General features: G+C 40.1%; 1 protein-coding gene across 1 annotated transcript in view; it reads left to right on the top strand.

Annotated features, from left to right (window-relative positions):
• Positions 1-1,136: 1,136 nt before the first annotated feature.
• The window catches only part of KDM3B (lysine demethylase 3B), a 49,315-nt gene continuing 31,784 nt past the window's right edge, over positions 1,137-18,667 (top strand). The window contains exons 1-10 of the mRNA XM_005523725.2: positions 1,137-1,377; positions 4,978-5,145; positions 7,590-7,703; positions 8,139-8,244; positions 9,697-9,821; positions 11,171-11,239; positions 12,164-12,745; positions 15,115-16,357; positions 16,721-16,922; positions 18,245-18,459. Coding sequence (XP_005523782.2) covers positions 1,213-1,377; positions 4,978-5,145; positions 7,590-7,703; positions 8,139-8,244; positions 9,697-9,821; positions 11,171-11,239; positions 12,164-12,745; positions 15,115-16,357; positions 16,721-16,922; positions 18,245-18,459 — 2,989 coding nt within the window. The 5' untranslated portion in view covers positions 1,137-1,212. The remainder of the gene's footprint in view (positions 1,378-4,977; positions 5,146-7,589; positions 7,704-8,138; positions 8,245-9,696; positions 9,822-11,170; positions 11,240-12,163; positions 12,746-15,114; positions 16,358-16,720; positions 16,923-18,244; positions 18,460-18,667) is intronic.

Here is an 18,667-nt window from a genome sequence, read left to right as displayed (position 1 = left end):
ATCTTACTGTTTCAGTAAAGAAGACATGAGGGCAAAGACTGATCTTCAAAGAATGTAATACTGATCTTGGATTTACCATGGCACTCAGTTAGATGCAAGACATAATGGCTCTGCTACCATTCAGTAATGTTTCATGTAGGTACTGTACTTAAAAAAAAGGGCAGAGGGGAGTTAGTAAATCTAGTGGTGTATAGTAAATCAAAACTCTGAGATGCTGTACAACACAGGAGGAGAACACTGAGTGCTAATGCTGCTGATATTCTGAAGTTTTGTATAGGTGCTCAACTGGTATTGGGCATTGCCTTACCTAAACCCTACTAAACCTACTTAAAACAAGTGGGCACAATCATTTGAATAAATGGAAGTGAAAGCAATCAACTTGCCTTTGCTGTTGCAAATTCAGTGTAAAATGGTACTCTGCCGGAGTGAAGGAACAATACATGCAAAAGAACCTACTTCCCCAAGAGTATCCTTGTGCTGGTATGGAGCATAGTATCTGCTCCTCATTCCCGTTTATATCACTGCTGCTGTGCCTTTACTGCACAAGCAGAAACAGATATAAAATCGCATGTAATTTTTCTAACTGTAGGATGCTTAAATATTTTGCGGTTCATGTTGAAAAGGGACAGGTTTAGGACATCGTGCTATGCTACCTGGTAACTGTTCAGATGTATTAGCTCATCATGACAGCTGAATTCATCCACATACTGATTTTGCATCTTAATTACTTCCTAAATGCACCCCCTTTCCAAAATCTGCTCACTGGAAAGTGGAGCACCCCGCCCCGTGCGGCGCTGCCGGTCCTCTGGGGCCGGCAGCAGTTCCTCATGCTATGTGTGGGATCCAGCCTGAGACGCAGGCACCGCTTCTTCTGTGTGTTTACCTCGAAATTTAGGTTAAAACTCCTTAATTTCTGCGATAATTCCAGGTTTTGAACTTGGCGGTCGTGAGCGGTTCTGCCTAGACAAGGCCCATGCCCGCCGAGCGCGCTCCAGCTCCGCCGCAGGGCCAGTCTCTCCAGACGGCCCCTCAGACCGTCCGGGTCCCGCCCGTCCCGCGCGGGGCGTTGTGGGGCCGGGTCGATCGCGCAGTGCACGCCGGGACGGCGGCGGGCGGCGCTCGGGCCCAGCGCGGGGCAGGAGCCTCTCGGTGCCTCGGGCAGCGGCTGCGGCCGGAGCGCTTGGGCGACGGCGGCGGCTCTGCCCGGCGGGGATGGCGGACGCGGCGGCCTCTCCCGTGGGGAAGCGGCTTCTGCTGCTGCTGGCGCCGGGCGAGGGCGAGACGGCGGGGCCGGAGCCGGGGCCTGCGCTGCCCGCACGGGCCTGGCGGAGCGGCACCGTGAGAGCCATGAGCGGAGCGGTGCCCCAGGACCTGGCGGTGAGGCCGGGGGCAGGAGCGGGGCGCACAGCACCGTGGACAGGGCCGCGGGTCGAGCCTCTTGCGAGGGCCGCGGACGGGCCGGGCTAGACTGGGGGCGGGCGGGATGCCGCGGCCGAGCTGTGCCCGCGGCCCGAGCCCTCCTGCAGCGCCGGGCCCGTCGGACGCGCTCCGGGGCTGGAAGCGGCGGGCCCAGCCTGCGACGAGTGCAAGGGCGGAGCGACCGATTTGAGGGGTCCGGCACCGCCGGTGCGGTGGTTGGAAGTAACATACATGTGAAACAGATACGTCTGGGACATTTCTGGTGCTGATGTGTCTGTATGTATATAACCTCAAAGCGTTGTTTTGGGGTTTTTTGTTTTGTTTTGTTTTCCTACCGGGAAGATATTAAATATTCTCGATCGGCGTGAATTATTTATGAAAATATATTTTGAGGGCTGAGTTTTGAGTGAGGCTCATCCATTTGATTTTGTCTCAGATTTTGTTTTTAATTGTAGGAATTTGGGCTGTTTAGCCTTCGTCTGGTTTATTTCTATTATAGCTCAGTGAAATGCTTGGGTGGAGATCCTAAAAAGAGCTCTTGAAATGTATTGGTGGAGTTTCTCTTTGCATGTGTCAGTTCTGCAGGCACTTTCTTTAAGTGCTGGCATGCTTTGCAGGGCTGTGTCTTGATTTAGTGACCCATGGTAGCAGGAATGAGGTTCTCTGCTTGTGAAGAGTTTTAGTTCTCTTTATGATTAGTTTTTTGAAAATTAGTAATTACTATAAGTTCTTTGGGCTTGTTTGCAGAGTTCCAACTCTGAACTGTCTCCTTGACATCCATTCTCTGATATTGCTTTCTTTGGCCATGTTCTAGAACTGCACCTATGGCGGTCAGCAGAAAGCAGTGTGCTGGGTTTGGCTTTGCAAACCTGGGGGGCCTGGCACCCTGTGTCTGCAGTTGGGAGCTGTGGTTATGTACTCTAGCTGCTGCCTAACTTTTTCAAGGTGGAGGAAAGAAAAACATATGCAGAAAGGTTTTTTTCAAAAGGGAAATGTGTCAAAGGTTTGAGACTCTGGATTGTGGAAGTGTGTCAGGGCTAAGATCCAGCTGAAGAGCTGCTCTTGTAGCAGACTGCATAGGACGTGTGTCATCAGTATTCTTGCATTTTCGCTGATGTGTGAATTCATTACCTTCAGCACTGCAGTTCTCTCCCCAGTTCCTTTCATCAATAAGCTTCCACTTAATGCTGTTTCAGAGGTGTAGCTGTCTCTAAGCAGTATATTCTCAAAAATCTATGCAAGAACTGTAAAGTATGAACTGTGTAAAATAGTCAAGGTGGAATTTAGAATAATGTGAGACATTCAGCATTTTCATGGATTCTTCCATGCATAATGAATACTACTGTGACAATGATAAATACTATCTATATGATAATGATATATACTATCACTATGCTGTGATAATTCTGACATATTATCAGAGAAGACTTCTTTTTAAATTCATTCTGTCAGAAAAAGTGATGAGTTGGCACCAAACAGTGAACCACTGCTTAGGAAATACTCTTCTAAGGTAATAATGTGGACTAGGTGTGATAAAGGCTAGGAAAAATTTATTTTCTGCACTTTGGTCTACCTAAGTCTGTCCTTTCTCATATATAAGGATGATTTCAATTACTAGCTGGTAGTCTCATGTCTGGCTTATAGAAATACAAAAGTGCAGTTGAATATCTGCACCTTTCAAGGGCAGAAATCTTGGGAGCAGACAAGTATAAAACTTAAAAGCATAGGTTTTGTTGGTGGGTTTTTTTTGGCTTTGACTGGTATTTGTTTTTTTGTTTGGTTTGTTTTGTTTTCCTGGTAAAGCCTCTGAAAGATTTTTAGATTTTTTTTTTTTTCCCCTGTAAAATTCTGGTTACAGAGAGTAGCTCTTAGACATTCTTCCTTTCATATAATGGGGAGTAATCTAATTGTGGTTAGTCCACAAAAAAAAATACATGTAAAGGTCAGTCCTAGTTGGCCCATCTTTAGAGCATCTAGAAGAAATCCTGAGGTGAAACTGTGCTGCTATTATAAAACAGCTTTGCCTCTTCTAAATGGAAATAGGTATTATCCTCTTTCTCAAAATGTTTACTAGAACGGGATCATTAAAGACCTACTGAGCTTTATCTCACTCAGTTCCTAATATTGTAAAAGTACATGGTACTTTTAAAAGTACACTGAGTTACTTTGACATGCTGATGTCAAAGTAACTCAGTGTGTCCCATGTAGGGCAATACTGCTATTCTTATGTGGAACAGAAGTATGATCGATAACTGTTTTAATGGATAGGCAAGCTCTACAGTACCATGAAAGTTAGGAGGCCTGGGATACAAAGTATTTTGAGTAGGGACTACTGGCAAAGTGGCGCAGATATAATATTAAGAAAGCTATAGGCCCACTTAAAATGGAAAGGTATTCAGTCTAGTTTCCATGATATTGCTGAAAATGATTGAATTGGTGGAAGGATATCTTGAAAGGTCTGGTACTGTTTCTCATCAGGACAGCTTAAGCAGTAATGGAGTTCAAGAATTCATCAAGTTACTTCATATTCTTCCCTTGTGGTTTGAGCTTTTGAGTCTGGGGGGAGGAGTGGGGTAGTGGCGTAAGTGGTCTCTAATACTTTTAATAGGATTTATTGGTAAAGCAGAGACCTGTCTGTCTCCAGTTAGTGCCTTATTGCTTTCCAGTGATCTTGTAATGGTTACAAAACCCTGTTTTGGCTGTCCAGCTTAAGGTGCTCCTTACTGATTAGTAATTTTTTGCTATTCCTTTGACATGTTTGATTATATTTGGCAAGTGTGTAAGTTCTGTAGATGAGAGATAGGAATGTGACTTTTCTAACAATTAATAGCTCCAGTTGTTGGAACATGGAATGAGATTTGTAACCTTAGCATTCTTGCCGTGTAATTTCAAATGACTTTAGCAGTTGTCCTTTGTGATAGGAAAAAAAGAGGATGATATCTCAGAATAGTGATTTAGATTTGTAGTGTGGTTTATATTGCTACACTTGTAAATAAGGTTATTAAAAATCTAGCAAGTAGGTAATTCTGGGTAATCTCATGCCATTCAAAATATTTGCATTTGTTCAGGGAGTTTAATAATGTACAAGACAAGACAAAGCTTCTGATTTAGAGTGAGTTTTGCAAACACAAACCTTGCAGGCTGAAGCATTTAATTCTGTGAATGTCAGTTAACCATACTGATACAGGCTGTCTGTTGAAGTGCCAAAGAAGAGTGTTGAAATTCTCTAAAAAATCCTGCTGTGAAAGAGGCTTGCATTGGGTCATCATCTGTATTTTGGGATGAACAATTTTCATGTCTTTAATTTTGTATAGGAAAACACAGCATTTGGAGCCAGTGATGTATGTTTGGGGAAAGTAATTTTTCATAGGTTAATAATTGTTAATTTGATTCCCATAGCTATGTAGATGTGTTCTCAGTATTAACATTGCAATAGTTATCCTGATTTCTTTCTTACTAAAGTTGCTGTCTCATTTTCCATAAGGATTGTAGGAATATTATTTTCTATTAAATGTCTGCAAAGAGATGAAATACCTTCTAAATATTTTTTTTAATCAGATCTATGTGGAATTCGATGGCTGTAACTGGAGCCAACATGCATGGGTGAAAGTCCATGCTGAAGAAGTTATAGTGTTACTGCTGGAAGGATCATTGGTTTGGGCACCTCGAAATGATCCAGTTATGCTTCAGGGGACTCGAATCTCGCAGGCACAGTGGCCTGCACTGGTGAGTAGTTGACCAGAAGCCCTTAAATTCTCAGAGGTTTTCATCAGTTCCACTGTGATACTCAAGGCTTGGATATTGTACAGGTCACCGTTTTGCAGATTCAAAAATTGCTTGGGGGTGGACTTTTACTAATAGTAGTTCCATAACTGGCACTTAATAGGGCCTTTGGGAAGGCATTGGAGAGGCAGTATGCTTCCAGTTCCTGCCCCAGAAATTGATATAACATATTGTACAGAAAAGTGATATTTACAAGTTACTCTCTGAAGAAATGTGTTGTATATCTGAAAAGTTTATTTTTCCCTATTTTAAAACTTTGTGTTTGTTAGACTTTTCTGAATTGTGAGAATAAGCCTTTTGGTCTTATAAAGCACTCTCCAGAGCTCTGTATAATAAAGGCTGTTGCATCAATTAAATAGGTATACCAGAAGGCATCTTGGGGAAGACAATAGACTGTGTGCTGTTCCTGACATAAAAAACATAAATTGGCCACTCCTAATCTAAAACTTTTATTTCAGTTTTGTTGTCAGCATTAATTAGCATAACATGTAAAATTTTCTCATGTTTCTTGATGTGGTTAACTGTATTGCTATTTACATGGCAGTTACATGTCATGACACTTGAAAACAAAGCCAGTATATTTTAGCTAGCATATCTGAATATATTCATTCTGCAAACATGCTGATGAGTAGTATATAGTGAAGAGCATTCCTAATATATTTCTTCTCTTTGTGGCTTCTGAATAGGAAAGATCATTATATGTGATACTCCTTTCCTCATTTTTATGCTGTTTAATTTTTATTTTTTACCCCTTCTTTTGTTTCTTTTCTCCTCCCACAGTCCTTGGACTGTTCAGAATTCTACTCTCTGCTTTTTTGCATTTTTGCAAAAATTTTGCAAAAAACATTTGCAATTTGCAAAATTGCACCCAATTTTGTGCATGGGTATATTGAAGCATTTTTTCCTGTCAAGGATTCTGTGCCTTGGCAGAATTTGAATTTAGTATTTTAAATGGGCACATGGGCTCAACCAGTAAGTTCATCACTGAATCTTTCTCTGAGGATTTCTTTATTGCACTTGGCTGAAGGCAGAAGAAAACCAGGCTTTTACAGCAGAGACTCTGTAGAGTGTTTTTTCTATAGGTGAAGTTTTCCTTTCAGTGTATTTTCAGCATGTCTCCAAGAATGAACTCCAGTTAGTTTCATCTGGGAAACTGTTTTTGCACAGGAAAAGCATCTTTCAGATGATTTCCAAATTGGTCAAAATCTGGGTGATTTGGGGGTGTTGCCATAGTCTGCATGCTGACTGTGTAACGATTCCAAACTATTTCCACTACAATTCAAGCTTTATCCGTAGGCTTGCTGAAAAAATGTTTCTATCTGTACCCTGAACAGCCACGTGAGCATTGAAGCTTTCTCTAGGTATACAGGCCTACCCAGATAACTGCATGGGAATGCAGATTGGAGTTAGTCAAAGCACCAGAGTACATACTTGCAATGGGAAACCAACTACTTAGCATTAGAAGGGGAATGGTATGTTTCAGGGGTGTGGGGGATGGTGGGTTTTGTTGTTTTGGTTTTTTTGTGTTTTTTTTTTTTTTTTTTTTAAGATATATCACTTATGAATATGTTTTCATTCTTCATTGTCTCTTTTTTGTAGTCCTGTTTGCTTTCAGGAGATAGTTTTGCATAAACTGAGAAAATAAATTTTTTATGCTTATACTGTTGTGTAGGGGAGAATGGAGTGTAAACAAACTTGATGAGAGCTCTTAAGGGAAAAATGTCATGAATAGTTGTGTTTAAGTGTGAGCATGAGACAAATAACTCAAGGACTCTGGTTGGCAACTTTCTCTTCCATCAGCAAGTTCTGTTATAAGATTGTCTGATTCTGCTATTACAGGATTCCTGAATTCACTAGGTATTTTGAGTGATTTGCTTTGCAGCTTGAACATCAGTAGTCCACTTGCTATGAACTTTGATTTTTTTACAAAACACTAGCCAAAAATGCTCTCATTTAATAATAAGCTTATAAATTCCTTACAGCTAACTTCTGTAGGAGAAAAAAAAACAGTCCTTTCATGAGGCTATATCTGAAATATGTTCAATAGTTTGAACTATTAATCAAAGCTTTTTTTCTTTTTTTAACCTGAGCATCAGAAGGTGCTTACCTATGAAAAACCAAATACCACCACAGTTGTTTTCATTTCTGCTTTAAGATCCAATAAAAAAGTGAATCCAGTTGTCTGTAATTCCTGCTTGTAATGCAAGAACTATTGGCGTAGACATAATGACTAATATTTTTCATTAAAGTCAAAAACTGGTGGTACAAGTTGAGAAATTAAAATTTTTAATTTTTAGAAATCTAAATAGCATGTGAAATTGACTGTTGTTGGCGTGTATGTGTGCTCAGTCATTTTGGTAACTTCTTTTTTTTGTTATTCATCACAGACCTTCACTCCTCTAGTAGATAAACTGGGGTTAGGCTCTGTAGTCCCAGTGGAGTTTCTTCTGGACAGACATTTACGTTTCCTGTCTGATGCCAGTGGATTACGTTTATTTCAGGTATTTGAACTGTGTTCAGTTAAAATGTAAATTTAGCCTTGTGCTGTGCTTGTCAGATTAGTTTTGGGTTTTTTTTACTGTTCCACCAACATACCTATCTTTCTCCTTTCCCTGCCCTGTCACATATTTGTGTTTGTTTCCCTGCATTTCCAGGTCCTTTACGGTGACATTCATTTGCATGCGAAAAGTACTGATATTCATTGTTCAATTGGAGAGCTAGCTGTCATTATGTAGTTGATAATTACAGTGGAAGTTTTGCAACAGCTTTTGCGTAGTTAATTCTTTTACCTCCTGGCATGTGCAGTAATATTTTTCTTAATTTTACTTTTTTTTCCTTGTTTGTCAGTCTGTCTGCAGTCCAAGAAGACTTGTAAAAAACTAATGTTTCTATTACCCAGAAGACTATACTTCGTTAAAACTGTTTGTTTTTGGCAGATGGGAACAGAGAGTCAAAATCAGATTCTGCAGGAGCAGCCTTCACTAAGAGAATCTGTCAATGCACTGATCAGTGACCAGAAGCTTCAGGAGATATTTAGTAGAGGTGAGGAGTGTTTTTTGTCTCAGAGCTACTTTGTTGTTCAACAGCTGTAAGACTATGTTGGAATTTGTGAAGGTGGATAGTAATATTATCTGTTACTGTTTCATTTGGATGGTCAAATTTTTCTTTATTTTCTGTATTTTGCAACTTCTTTACAAAGTAACATTATTTTATCACAGATACAGGTAAGCAGTTGCTGAGATACAACCAGAAATACCCACTGGGAATGGTCACTTAAGGTGTAGTTAAAGTAGGACAATATCCATGTATTTACAACTTCCCTATTTTAAGTTTCAGTTTTGTGTTTTTAAAGTGCTGGTCCTTTTCTATGGTTCTGTTCTGTAACTGTGGAAATTTAGAAGTGAAGTTCCTTTGTAGTTGCTGATCCTCAGAAACTTTCCTTGTAATGGCAATTCAAATTTTGAGATTTTGATAATTAATACATCAATTGTTTCATCTGAATATATGTGTGGATGTGGCTGGTCAGCATAGAGTTAATATCTGTTGTCTGGATTGTGTATTAGGGCTAAGCCTGATTGTGGCTTTTGTTGTCAGATTTGGGTCATCTCGATCAAGTGCTAAAATAATTTCTATCTAGAGTTCATGTGCCAGGGAGTCACCCTAGAGACAGACCTCTGTCTTACATTTGAAGGATGATGTAATTCTTAATGGGAATTTGGTGCCTTTTGGTGTATTCATAGAAATTCTGAGATCATTTTTTCTTACATGAGCAAGTAACTTAAGAATTGTCCAGTTTGAAGCCTTCTTCTAAAGTGCCAGATTCTGGCTGTGTCACACACAGGTTGTTGGATCATGTGGATTTTGATGATCCAAGATTAGCAATGGTTAATTTTGTCTGGAGTTAGGGTAGGAGGAAAGCTCAGCATGCTGATGTGGAGAGCAAGGGCAGCATGAGAGGAAACCGTTCTGTAGATTATCTGTTACCTGTGTGAAAGAACTAAGGCTGGTTGGTTTAGAGATGTTGGATAACCAAATACATGTTTCTATTCTGAAATGCATGGCATTTCTTCTGGGATTTGACACATCTGGACTAAGAATACTGGGACTGTTCACTGGATGGATGCTGCATAATTACTAACCTCTAGGTTAGAAAGCAAAATAATTTAGTTAGCAAGGAGCCCACATGTAGCTTGATTTTGTCAAAGGAGTGAGTTAATTTTGGTCTCTCATATTTGAGGTTTTTTATGTATAAATTGTATTTATTTTGTCTTCACAATAGCTTTGAGTTACAGCAGTGAGGGCCTATTGACTTTTTTGGATAAGATGCCTGGTTACAGGATTTGCAGCAGAAGCTCTGGTGTTCTAATTTTTTTCCACCTGGAAGATGACACTTCAAGCCCTAATTAAGTGCACAGAACCATTTTATTGTATGACTCTTAACTAGTATGACACAAAGCTTGTTTGGAAAATGTACTCAAAGTCCTTCTTTTCCAGGTCCTTACAGTGTCCAAGGCCAAAGAGTTAAAGTTTATCAACCAGAGGATGAAAATAGCTGGCTCTGTGGTATTGTGAGCCACCAAGACCCAATAACTCGTCTTATGGAGGTGTCTGTGACTAAGGTAAAAATATGAAGCACTGCTTTGGTGTTCCTGAAATACCATTCCTCACTATCTATATGTGGAGAATGACAGCTTTGCCAAAACCTGTTATTTTGGATTGTTTTTTGCTTTAAAAGATGAGTAATTATTTGTGTTGCAATTCACAGTATTTTTAAATGATGTCACACAGACTACTTCTGTTAAAAAAAAAAAAAAAAGCTGTAAAAGTTTCACTGGAAATGAGTGCTGTAAGAAAAAATACTGAAAGTGACTCTCCAGAAGCAAAAGTGTGCTGCTGCATAGAAAGCTACCTTGTGGATCTCTTATATTGTGGTCTTCCTATGCCTTCTCTTGTTTTCCATCTGACAGACTGTGCAGGTGGTTTGAAACAATTGTAGCAAAGCAGATGAAGTCTTAGTATAAATAAATTTGATTTATGTATTTTAGTTCAGGCTATTTACTTTTGCCCTGTTCCTGTCAGTAAACCTGTGTACAGCACAGAGAGTCTGCACTGCTGGAGTTACTGGTTTTTATTACGTGTTTCTGTGTGGTCTGACGGGTAGTTCAGTCTTGCCAGTGGCTTGCTCTTTTTTCAGGAACAGCTAGGAATGGGTCCATGGTGCTGTGTAGTAGCAGCACTCGTCTTGGTTTTCAGGTCCCATCCTGTGCCTCATGCCCACTGCCCCTGTAGCCTCTTGTGTGTAAATTGAATGCACTGAATATGCAGTAATCCTGCACTCTGACTTCTGCTATTGCTGGCGCACAGGGAAAAAAGTATACTATATATGGTGAATCAGCATAATACTTTGGGGAGACATAGAAATTGTGGGGTTAGGTGCATTCAGCAGATACATGCTAGGAAGCACAAAGCTTCTTGTGTACTTACTGTGAAATAAAAGGTAACCTCCAAGAACAGTTACAGAGATTGGTTGTGAGTTGCTCCTTTTGGGGAGAAACTAATGAGGATACTTAGGCTAAACTGATGTTCTTCTTCCAGTAGTTCTTTCTACGTGTAGCAGAGTGAACATGCATGTAACAATGTTAAATTCAAGAGCTTAGTTTAATGCACTGAATACCTTTAGAAATGCTCAATAGAATAAATACACAAGAGAAAACATGGTAGGAATAAAATCTGAACATTTTTGAAATAGAGAAGGAGCAAAAGAATAGAAGGAAAACTAGAAGACTGTAGTAAGGAAGTGAGACAATAAGAAATGGGAGTATATAAGTAAATGGGAGTGAGCCTGTACAGTAACTGTGTGTTTAGGTCAATTGTTGTTAGGTCTGTTGATACTATATACTTTGAATTAAAAATTAACCTCAGCTTTTCTTTCTCCTACTTCCTCATTATCAATCTGTATAAAAATTAGAGTGGTGAGATAAAGTCGGTGGATCCTCGACTGATTCACGTGGTGATGGATAACACTTCTTCAAGCGAGGTATTACAGCCGTTGATTCAGGTCTTGTATATACAGTGTGAAACTTCATAAAATTTTTGATGCGAAATAGGTAAAATCTGTAACGGACTAAAAATTGATGCGGTGTTGACTGTGGACTTCGGAGAAATTTAATATTTTTCCACTTAAAGTTGGAACAGGAAAATTTTGTTTACTATTTTGATGGTCATAGCTTTCTCTAAGCAATCTCTTTTTGTTCAGGCCTGTTTACTAAGTTTACCATAGATCTTGGAGGGGGGATCAGTAGTGGTATAATAACCATGGTGGTTGTACCCCATTTTAAGGTGTAGTGTTTCTGCCTTTTTCTAACAGGATCATTCTGTGCTGCTTCACAGACCTTTTAAGGCATTTCTAAAAATTGCCATCTGGCTGCTCTGCCTTGTGAGCAGGCTTGTATGTTTGTGGCATTTCACTGCTTCAGTTGAGATGTTCCATGACAATTTTTGAACCTGAATGTTTTACCCTAGGCTAAAGGGCAAGCTGTCTTCCATAGTTAAATATTGTAGGCTTTGTGTAGTGGACAAAAAGCATGCCCTTCAAAAGAATCATGGGGTTTTATATTTGGAGCAAAAATTAGTGTGCACATGGTATTCATATGTTATGAAGAGCTTTGTTGGAGTATTGCATATTTCTCAAAATTTGCGAGGAAGTGGTTCATGCTGCAGCAAGGTAGCTCAGCTAAAAAATTGCTTGTGCAGATCTTATTCTAGTACAAAAAAAGACAAGACTGCGCTTAATGCTTGTGTTCTGTGCTCACATAACGTCTCTCTTTAGATGTCTGAATTTGTGATGAAGTGTTCCTAAACATCAGAGCAGTATAATAGATTCGGTTCTAACAGAAAAAAGTACTTTGCATGAGTATCTGGATTGTTCTGTTTAGTGATTGCATGGGTTTTTCTATTATAGGGAGGGGGCCTAAAAGTGGCTAAATCATCATCTAAAGGGAAAAAGAAGAAAGAAAGCCTGGAGGGAAAGGATGGAAGGAGGAGGAAAAATGTATCAGATCCTGGTTGTGATCCTGCAACAAAGAAGCTAAAGGAGAGGGGTGAGGCAGATAGCAATGGTAGTGATGGAGGTGAGGCAAGCAGAGGTCCCTGGAAAGGAGTCTCCAGTAGTGAAACAGGACTGGATCCGAGGGCCAAGCAGTTGCCTTCATTTATTCCTCAGATTAATCGCAATATTCGTTTTGCTACTTACACCAAAGAGAATGGCAGAACACTAGTAGTCCAAGATGAGCCAGTTGGTGGTGACACACCGTTGCCCTTCACTCCATTTTCTTCTGTGGCTGGACAACCATTACTAGTTGGATCTGGATGTAAAGAGGCAGGAAAATCACTGGAACAGGTTGGCCAAGGCACAGTGACTTCTGCAACTGCAGTTACTACAACTGCTTTGACACCGACAACTGTGAGAATCTCTGATACCAGTTTGCCAGCTGTTACTGGACAGGAGAAATCAAAAACAGGCCGATCACAAACCCAGGGAGAGGTGAGTAGCTCATGATCCAATGTGTTCTAGGAAGATTTACATGTTTGCAACTGATAATTCTGCAACATACTCCTGTTAAAATGTGTGCCCATGGAATTGAAAAAAGTACTTTTTCTCTCATGATTCTGTCTCTTCCTGAAGAAAACCCCCTAAGAAATGACTCAGAAGAAAATTAAGATAATTGGTGAAGGAGTAATAAGAGATAACTGTGTAGCACTCTTATGCTTATTCAGCCTTAATCTGAGAAATGAAGCTTTAAAATAACACTAAGCACTGCACTTAATTAATTTTGTTGTGTCCTACAAAAGATAACCTACTTAAAATCTCTTGCCTTTATATAAACAAATCTGCATGAAAATGCACACTGAGTTGAACATTCAAGTTACTTAAAAAAAAAGCCTCAAAACCAGAAAAACAATGAGCCTACATTTAGAGGACCTCTAACAGATGCCTGTCTTGCGTATTAGACCTGTGTTATCTATATAATAGAAAAATGAGCCAGTTGTATTGTATACTATCTAGGACTAAAATCAAAGAAATAATTAAAATATTTCAGATGAGAGCTCAGTCTGGAAGCAGCTTGAAGACCTTTTAGTTATGTCTTTGTTTACAAGGGAAAGAGTGAAAAAATAGAAGGGAAACCCTGTTAAAAACAAAATAGGAGACTTCTTAAATAAATCAAATGAGGGTTTGTAAAAACAAAACAAAAATGAAACCCACCTCAGTAAGTACAACAAAAATTAAGAATCTCGCTGGATAAAAAAAGTGAAGAAAATGGGTGATTCATTAAGAAAGACCAGTGTGATTGCCAGGAAGTTAAAGGCATTGTTATCATCCCTGTCTTGTATTAGATAATGGAATGGGTGGGAAGGTTAGATGTTTACCTTGGGATAAAGATTCCTAGATGGTAAGGTGTAAAGGAGAAATAGAATTGTTGGAAACAGGAGTGTTGCATGATGAACATAATATAATATAATATGAACTCTTCTATCCCCCGCCCCCAAAAATATAAATAAATTCAGAATTTGAAGCAACTACAGATTGTATAATTGTACTGAGAAATTTTGGTATAATCTCTCCATCTTTCCCCCTCTCCAACCCCACATAATTTTTTTAAAACATTAATAATTTGGCTTCAGAGTTGGCAGGCAGACCACTAGTCCATTTTAAACTATTTTTTTTTTGAGGGAGGGAACCTGACATAAATCAGTAAGAGTGTTGTAGATAGTTCACATATGTTACTGTTTCAGACTGTCTACTATATCATAGTGAGACTTGAGATGACTTCACAACCTGGGTTTCCATTCAAATCCATATTCTTTTAAAAACTATTAGAACTCAGTTTTCTATTTTTTTTTTAATCTCTAAAAAGAAATGTCAGAACTTCTAATATCCAGAAGAACTTTTAATAGGTTATGAAAGTTATTACAGCTGGACATTGGTAATGAGGAACAAGCTCAACATTAGTATGCAGTAGAGTAGGTGTGCAGGTACACTAGTGACCAGTAGGATGTGTTGCACAGAGTCTGTGTTTGTATTCAACATGACCTTGAATTAAAATTGTGTTAATGATGAGCAGATTTCTAAGTGGAAACTTAAAGAGAAGGAGAAGAGCTGATCTAAATGATTCTATGAAGAATTAAGTCACAGTATATAATCACAGTAGGACTGTCAGGACTGGAAAACCTGAACAAGTACCAATTGAGAAGAGAGCAAGTGAATATTCCATATCACAGTTATTTCTAGTAGAAATCTGCCATTCACAAAACCTTCACATATTTAATGGTCATAAAAGTTAAGCCTTTTGTGCTTAACCTCTACAGAGTTATTCCCTGGAAGGCTCCACATCTTAGGCATCTACCTGTCAGCAGATGTAGCTTGCAGGGACCAGGAATAGTTTGTCTGCTAACTGCTAGGGGGCTTGCTTTGTTTAATTAATTGCAAATGAAGTTACTTATTTCAGGGGCACTACTTAAGTAGGTGAAGCTTATCAGAATGCTCTTGGGGGAGGGTGAAAGATTGGGGGGTATTTAAAGGCAGTTTCAATTAAGGTTCCTTTTCGTTGATTTGAATTCAATTGATCAGCAGTTTTACTAACTTTTCTATGAATTAATTCACCTGTCTGATGTCTCACCTTTGTTCTAAAGTGTGATAAGACATTAAGTATTAGTTTTCTCTGCATGTCTTCAATTTCAGTAGCTTGTGGGTAGGAATCCTTTAAAGAAGTTTCTTCATTGTGAGTAAGTCTGCTGGAAATTTCTATTCCTGATGGGTAACCAGAATACTAATGGTACAGTGAGATGATTTAAAGTGTTCTTGAATCAAATAACAATCTTAGAATAGACTAATGCTTATTAATTTTGTTTCAGAATTCCCGAAGTTCACTTTTGGCTTCTGGATTTGGAGTTTCTCTCCCAAGTGCTTCCCAGTCCTCCTTGGTATTTGGGGCTGGAAGGAGCCAATCAAATGGAGTGATGGCTCCAGAAAGCAAACCTTCTGGATTTCCTTTTGGCTCTGGTACTGGACAAGAGGCTCAGAAAGATTCAGATTCATCCAAGAACTTGTTTTTTCAGTGCATGTCCCAAAATCTTCCTTCCAGTAACTATTTCACGGTCGTTTCAGAGAGCTTGACTGAAGATGTCTCTAGTCGGGACTCATTCAAGCAGTGTACAGAGAGTGTGGGTCCTGGGACTTGTAAAGGTAAAATTCTTTCAGTGGACAGTAAGCCAGGAGCCCAGTCTGGTAGTTCTGTAGAGCGGAAGTTGCCTGTGGAATCTATGCCTACCCTTACTCCAGCCTTTTCACGAAGTCTGCTGAATACTCGTCCCCCTGATAGTCATGAAAACCTATTTTTACAGCCCCCAAAGCTGTCACGAGAGGAACCCTCAAACCCTTTCCTGGCATTTGCTGAGAAAGCAGAACTTAGTCCTTTCAGTGGCTTTGCATCTTCATCTCAGACAGGCGTTTGTGCTCCCTCAACACCTGTGGGTCATAAGGTCACTTCTGGCTGGCCGGAATCAGTCACCTCTACAGACTCTTTAACTAAGAAGAAAACCTTGTTTATAACAACTGACTCCTCAAAGATGATCTCCAGTGTTTCTGGTTCAACAACTGCTGCTGGTGTTCAAAGCCCTTCCACTGTAGGGAATGGCCGTTCCAGCTCACCAAGCAGCAGCCTGACACAGCCTATTGAGATGCCCACACTTTCCTCCAGCCCAACAGAAGAAAAACCAGCTGTCGGGCCTGGGCAGCAGGACAATCCTCTTCTGAAAACGTTTTCTAATGTCTTTGGCAGACATCCACCTACCCTTTTCTCTTCACAGGCAGAGTTTCCACAGGAGAAGAAAGCCCCTTTTGAAGCTGTGAAAAGGTTTTCACTAGATGAGCGGAGTTTAACGTCCAAACAGGACTCCGACTCCAGTACAAATAGTGATCTGTCAGATTTGAGTGACTCTGAAGACCAGTTGCAGGCTAAGGCTTGTATGAAGGGTATCCCAGACCACTTGATGGTGAAGCTAGGCCCCAATGCGGAGCGCAATGCAGAATTGCTGCTGGGTAAAGGAAAGGGGAAGCAAGCCCCAAAGGGCCGGCCCCGCACAGCTCCCTTAAAAGGTGATGACTTGAATGCAGATGATGTTTTGGAAGCACAAGGAGGTGGGATACTGGGTTATCTTGTGTGTAATGAACTGTGTAAACTAACCACAGTTTTAAACCTCATTCATGCTCAGTAGGCAGCACGCAGGATGCTTACAAGAGTGAAGCTTAATGTTTGTATGTGAGTTTGGTGTTCACTTTGATAAATGTTTAAGCATGTGTGTCAGGACAGAAGTGTGGTATGCTGCAGGCTTGAACAGTCTTACTGGTTTTACATGGGTGAGAAACATACCAGTCTTTGAAAAGATGATTATTGGAGCCAGTATCCTTTTGCTGTTGCAGTTAACTAATAGATCTTTACTTCTACTTTGCCTCACCCAGTTGGCCAGTCTGTGCTGAAAGATATGAGTAAGGTGAGGAAGCTGAAGCAGTCAGGTGAGCCTTTTCTCCAGGATGGCTCTTGCATCAATGTAGCTCCACATCTGCACAAGTGTCGGGAGTGCCGTCTGGAGCGGTACCGCAAATTTAAGGAGCAAGAGCAGGATGACTCAACTGTGGCCTGTCGCTTCTTCCATTTCCGGAGGTGCTCAAATTCTTCCTTTCTTCATATGTAGCTTATGTGCAGAGCTTGGGCCATGTCCAAGCACAGAGTAATTATGTTTTACTTATTAAATATGCTTGGGTACAATAATGAAGGTTTTGAGTGTCTTGCATTTCCCTGCATTACCTCAGAGGAATTCCCTCACTGTGCCAGAAAGAGCTGCTTTTCAAAGAGAAAGCTGTAGGATACTAAGAGAGCCTCCAGGTACAGCCTCAGGAAATCAGATTTGCTTTATTGGGTAGAATTTTACTTTTGGGTAGCGATTTGTATGCAGTAATTCTACCTCCTTTGTCAGGCATTCAGAACAAAGGTAAAATTTTAATCCACTCAACAAGTAACTAAACACTGCCAGCATGAGGCTAATGCTTGACCATATTCTGTTGAGTACAGGACTAATTTTTATGAGTGGAACACTACATGTTCCCTCTGTGTTGCGTACATGTCTTACACTTCTTCGACCTGTTGTGTTTCTCTTTGTCTTCCTTAACTGTAAGTTAGCAAGTGCTACGCATCTCTTTCCAAAAGTAGTTAGCTGACTTTTTGGCATGTAAAGGATGAAGTGTATTTTTAGTATGTCACCCATCCGGAAAGCATGCTGCTTCTTTCCCTAAACTTGTTAAAAATTAATCTAGCTTGAGGTTAAAGATAAGACGGTTTATGCTTAAAATTGAAATTACCTTTGATATTGACAGGAGATGTTTGGGGTTCTGTCATACGTTTTTACACCTTTTACCACACAAGGATTAGGAGGGTCAACAGCTACTGGTAAAACAGTAGTGATTCATCTATGTGGAGACCAGTGCGACAAGGATTTTTGCATATACCATAATGTGAGCTGTTAGAAGCATTGCCAAGTGCTGGCAGCCCTCGCCAAAACTGAAATACTGTTTTCTTAAGAGTTGGGAAAAACTTTCTCACGAGTTAAAATTGAGAATGACAGCCATTCAGAGTTTTGCAAGCAGCATCATGCAGCAGGTCAAATTGAATTTTGTCATTTCTTTCCATTAATAAGATAGAGACATGGGATTTAGCAAGCTGTAGCAATTTCTTTTAGGTGGAATTTCCTGCCAATGTTTACTAGGACCTAGGCACTCGTTCTAATGGGTGTTACAGCCACAGCTTTGTATGCCTTATTCTCTGTGTTACTGGGATTTGCATAATAAATGTACTGTCTGTAGAATATAGCACTCTAGCCGAAGTCTTTTTCTCCCCCTTTCTGGGTTTATGTTCTGATACAGATGTCATTATAAGTTAATTAAAGGCAGTTGAGCAGTTTCCCAATTAATCCATCCTATTTGCTGCAGGCTGGTATTTACCCGGAAAGGTATACTACGAGTAGAAGGTTTCTTGAACCCACAACAAAGTGACCCTGATGCTATGAGCCTATGGATTCCTTCTACTGCCCCTGCAGAGGGGATTGACCTGGAAACTTCTAAATATATCCTGGCCAATGTTGGGGACCAGTTTTGCCAGCTTGTTATGTCAGAGAAGGAGGCAATGATGATGGTAGAGCCACATCGTAAGTTGGGCTTTCGTCATGATTTTTTTCCCACCCTTTCTGTATAATGCATGTACAATACAGCAGAATAGAATTGAAAATGTCATATAATTTCTTGTTGAAATGCTTTTCCTGCTCTTCCAAAGAGAAGCTATATTCACCTCTTGGGGGTGTAACTGAGGGACCAGCATTTGAGACTTTCTTTTGGATCAGTGCACTATTACCACCA

The sequence above is a fragment of the Pseudopodoces humilis genome, chromosome 17 (assembly GCF_049639895.1).
Source record: "Pseudopodoces humilis isolate 2021_Gansu_Grassland_sample_001 chromosome 17, ASM4963989v1, whole genome shotgun sequence".
Classification (NCBI taxonomy): Eukaryota; Metazoa; Chordata; class Aves; order Passeriformes; family Paridae; genus Pseudopodoces; species Pseudopodoces humilis.
Note: the sequence above shows the minus strand (reverse complement) of the source record. Positions and strands in the feature narration are given on the sequence as shown.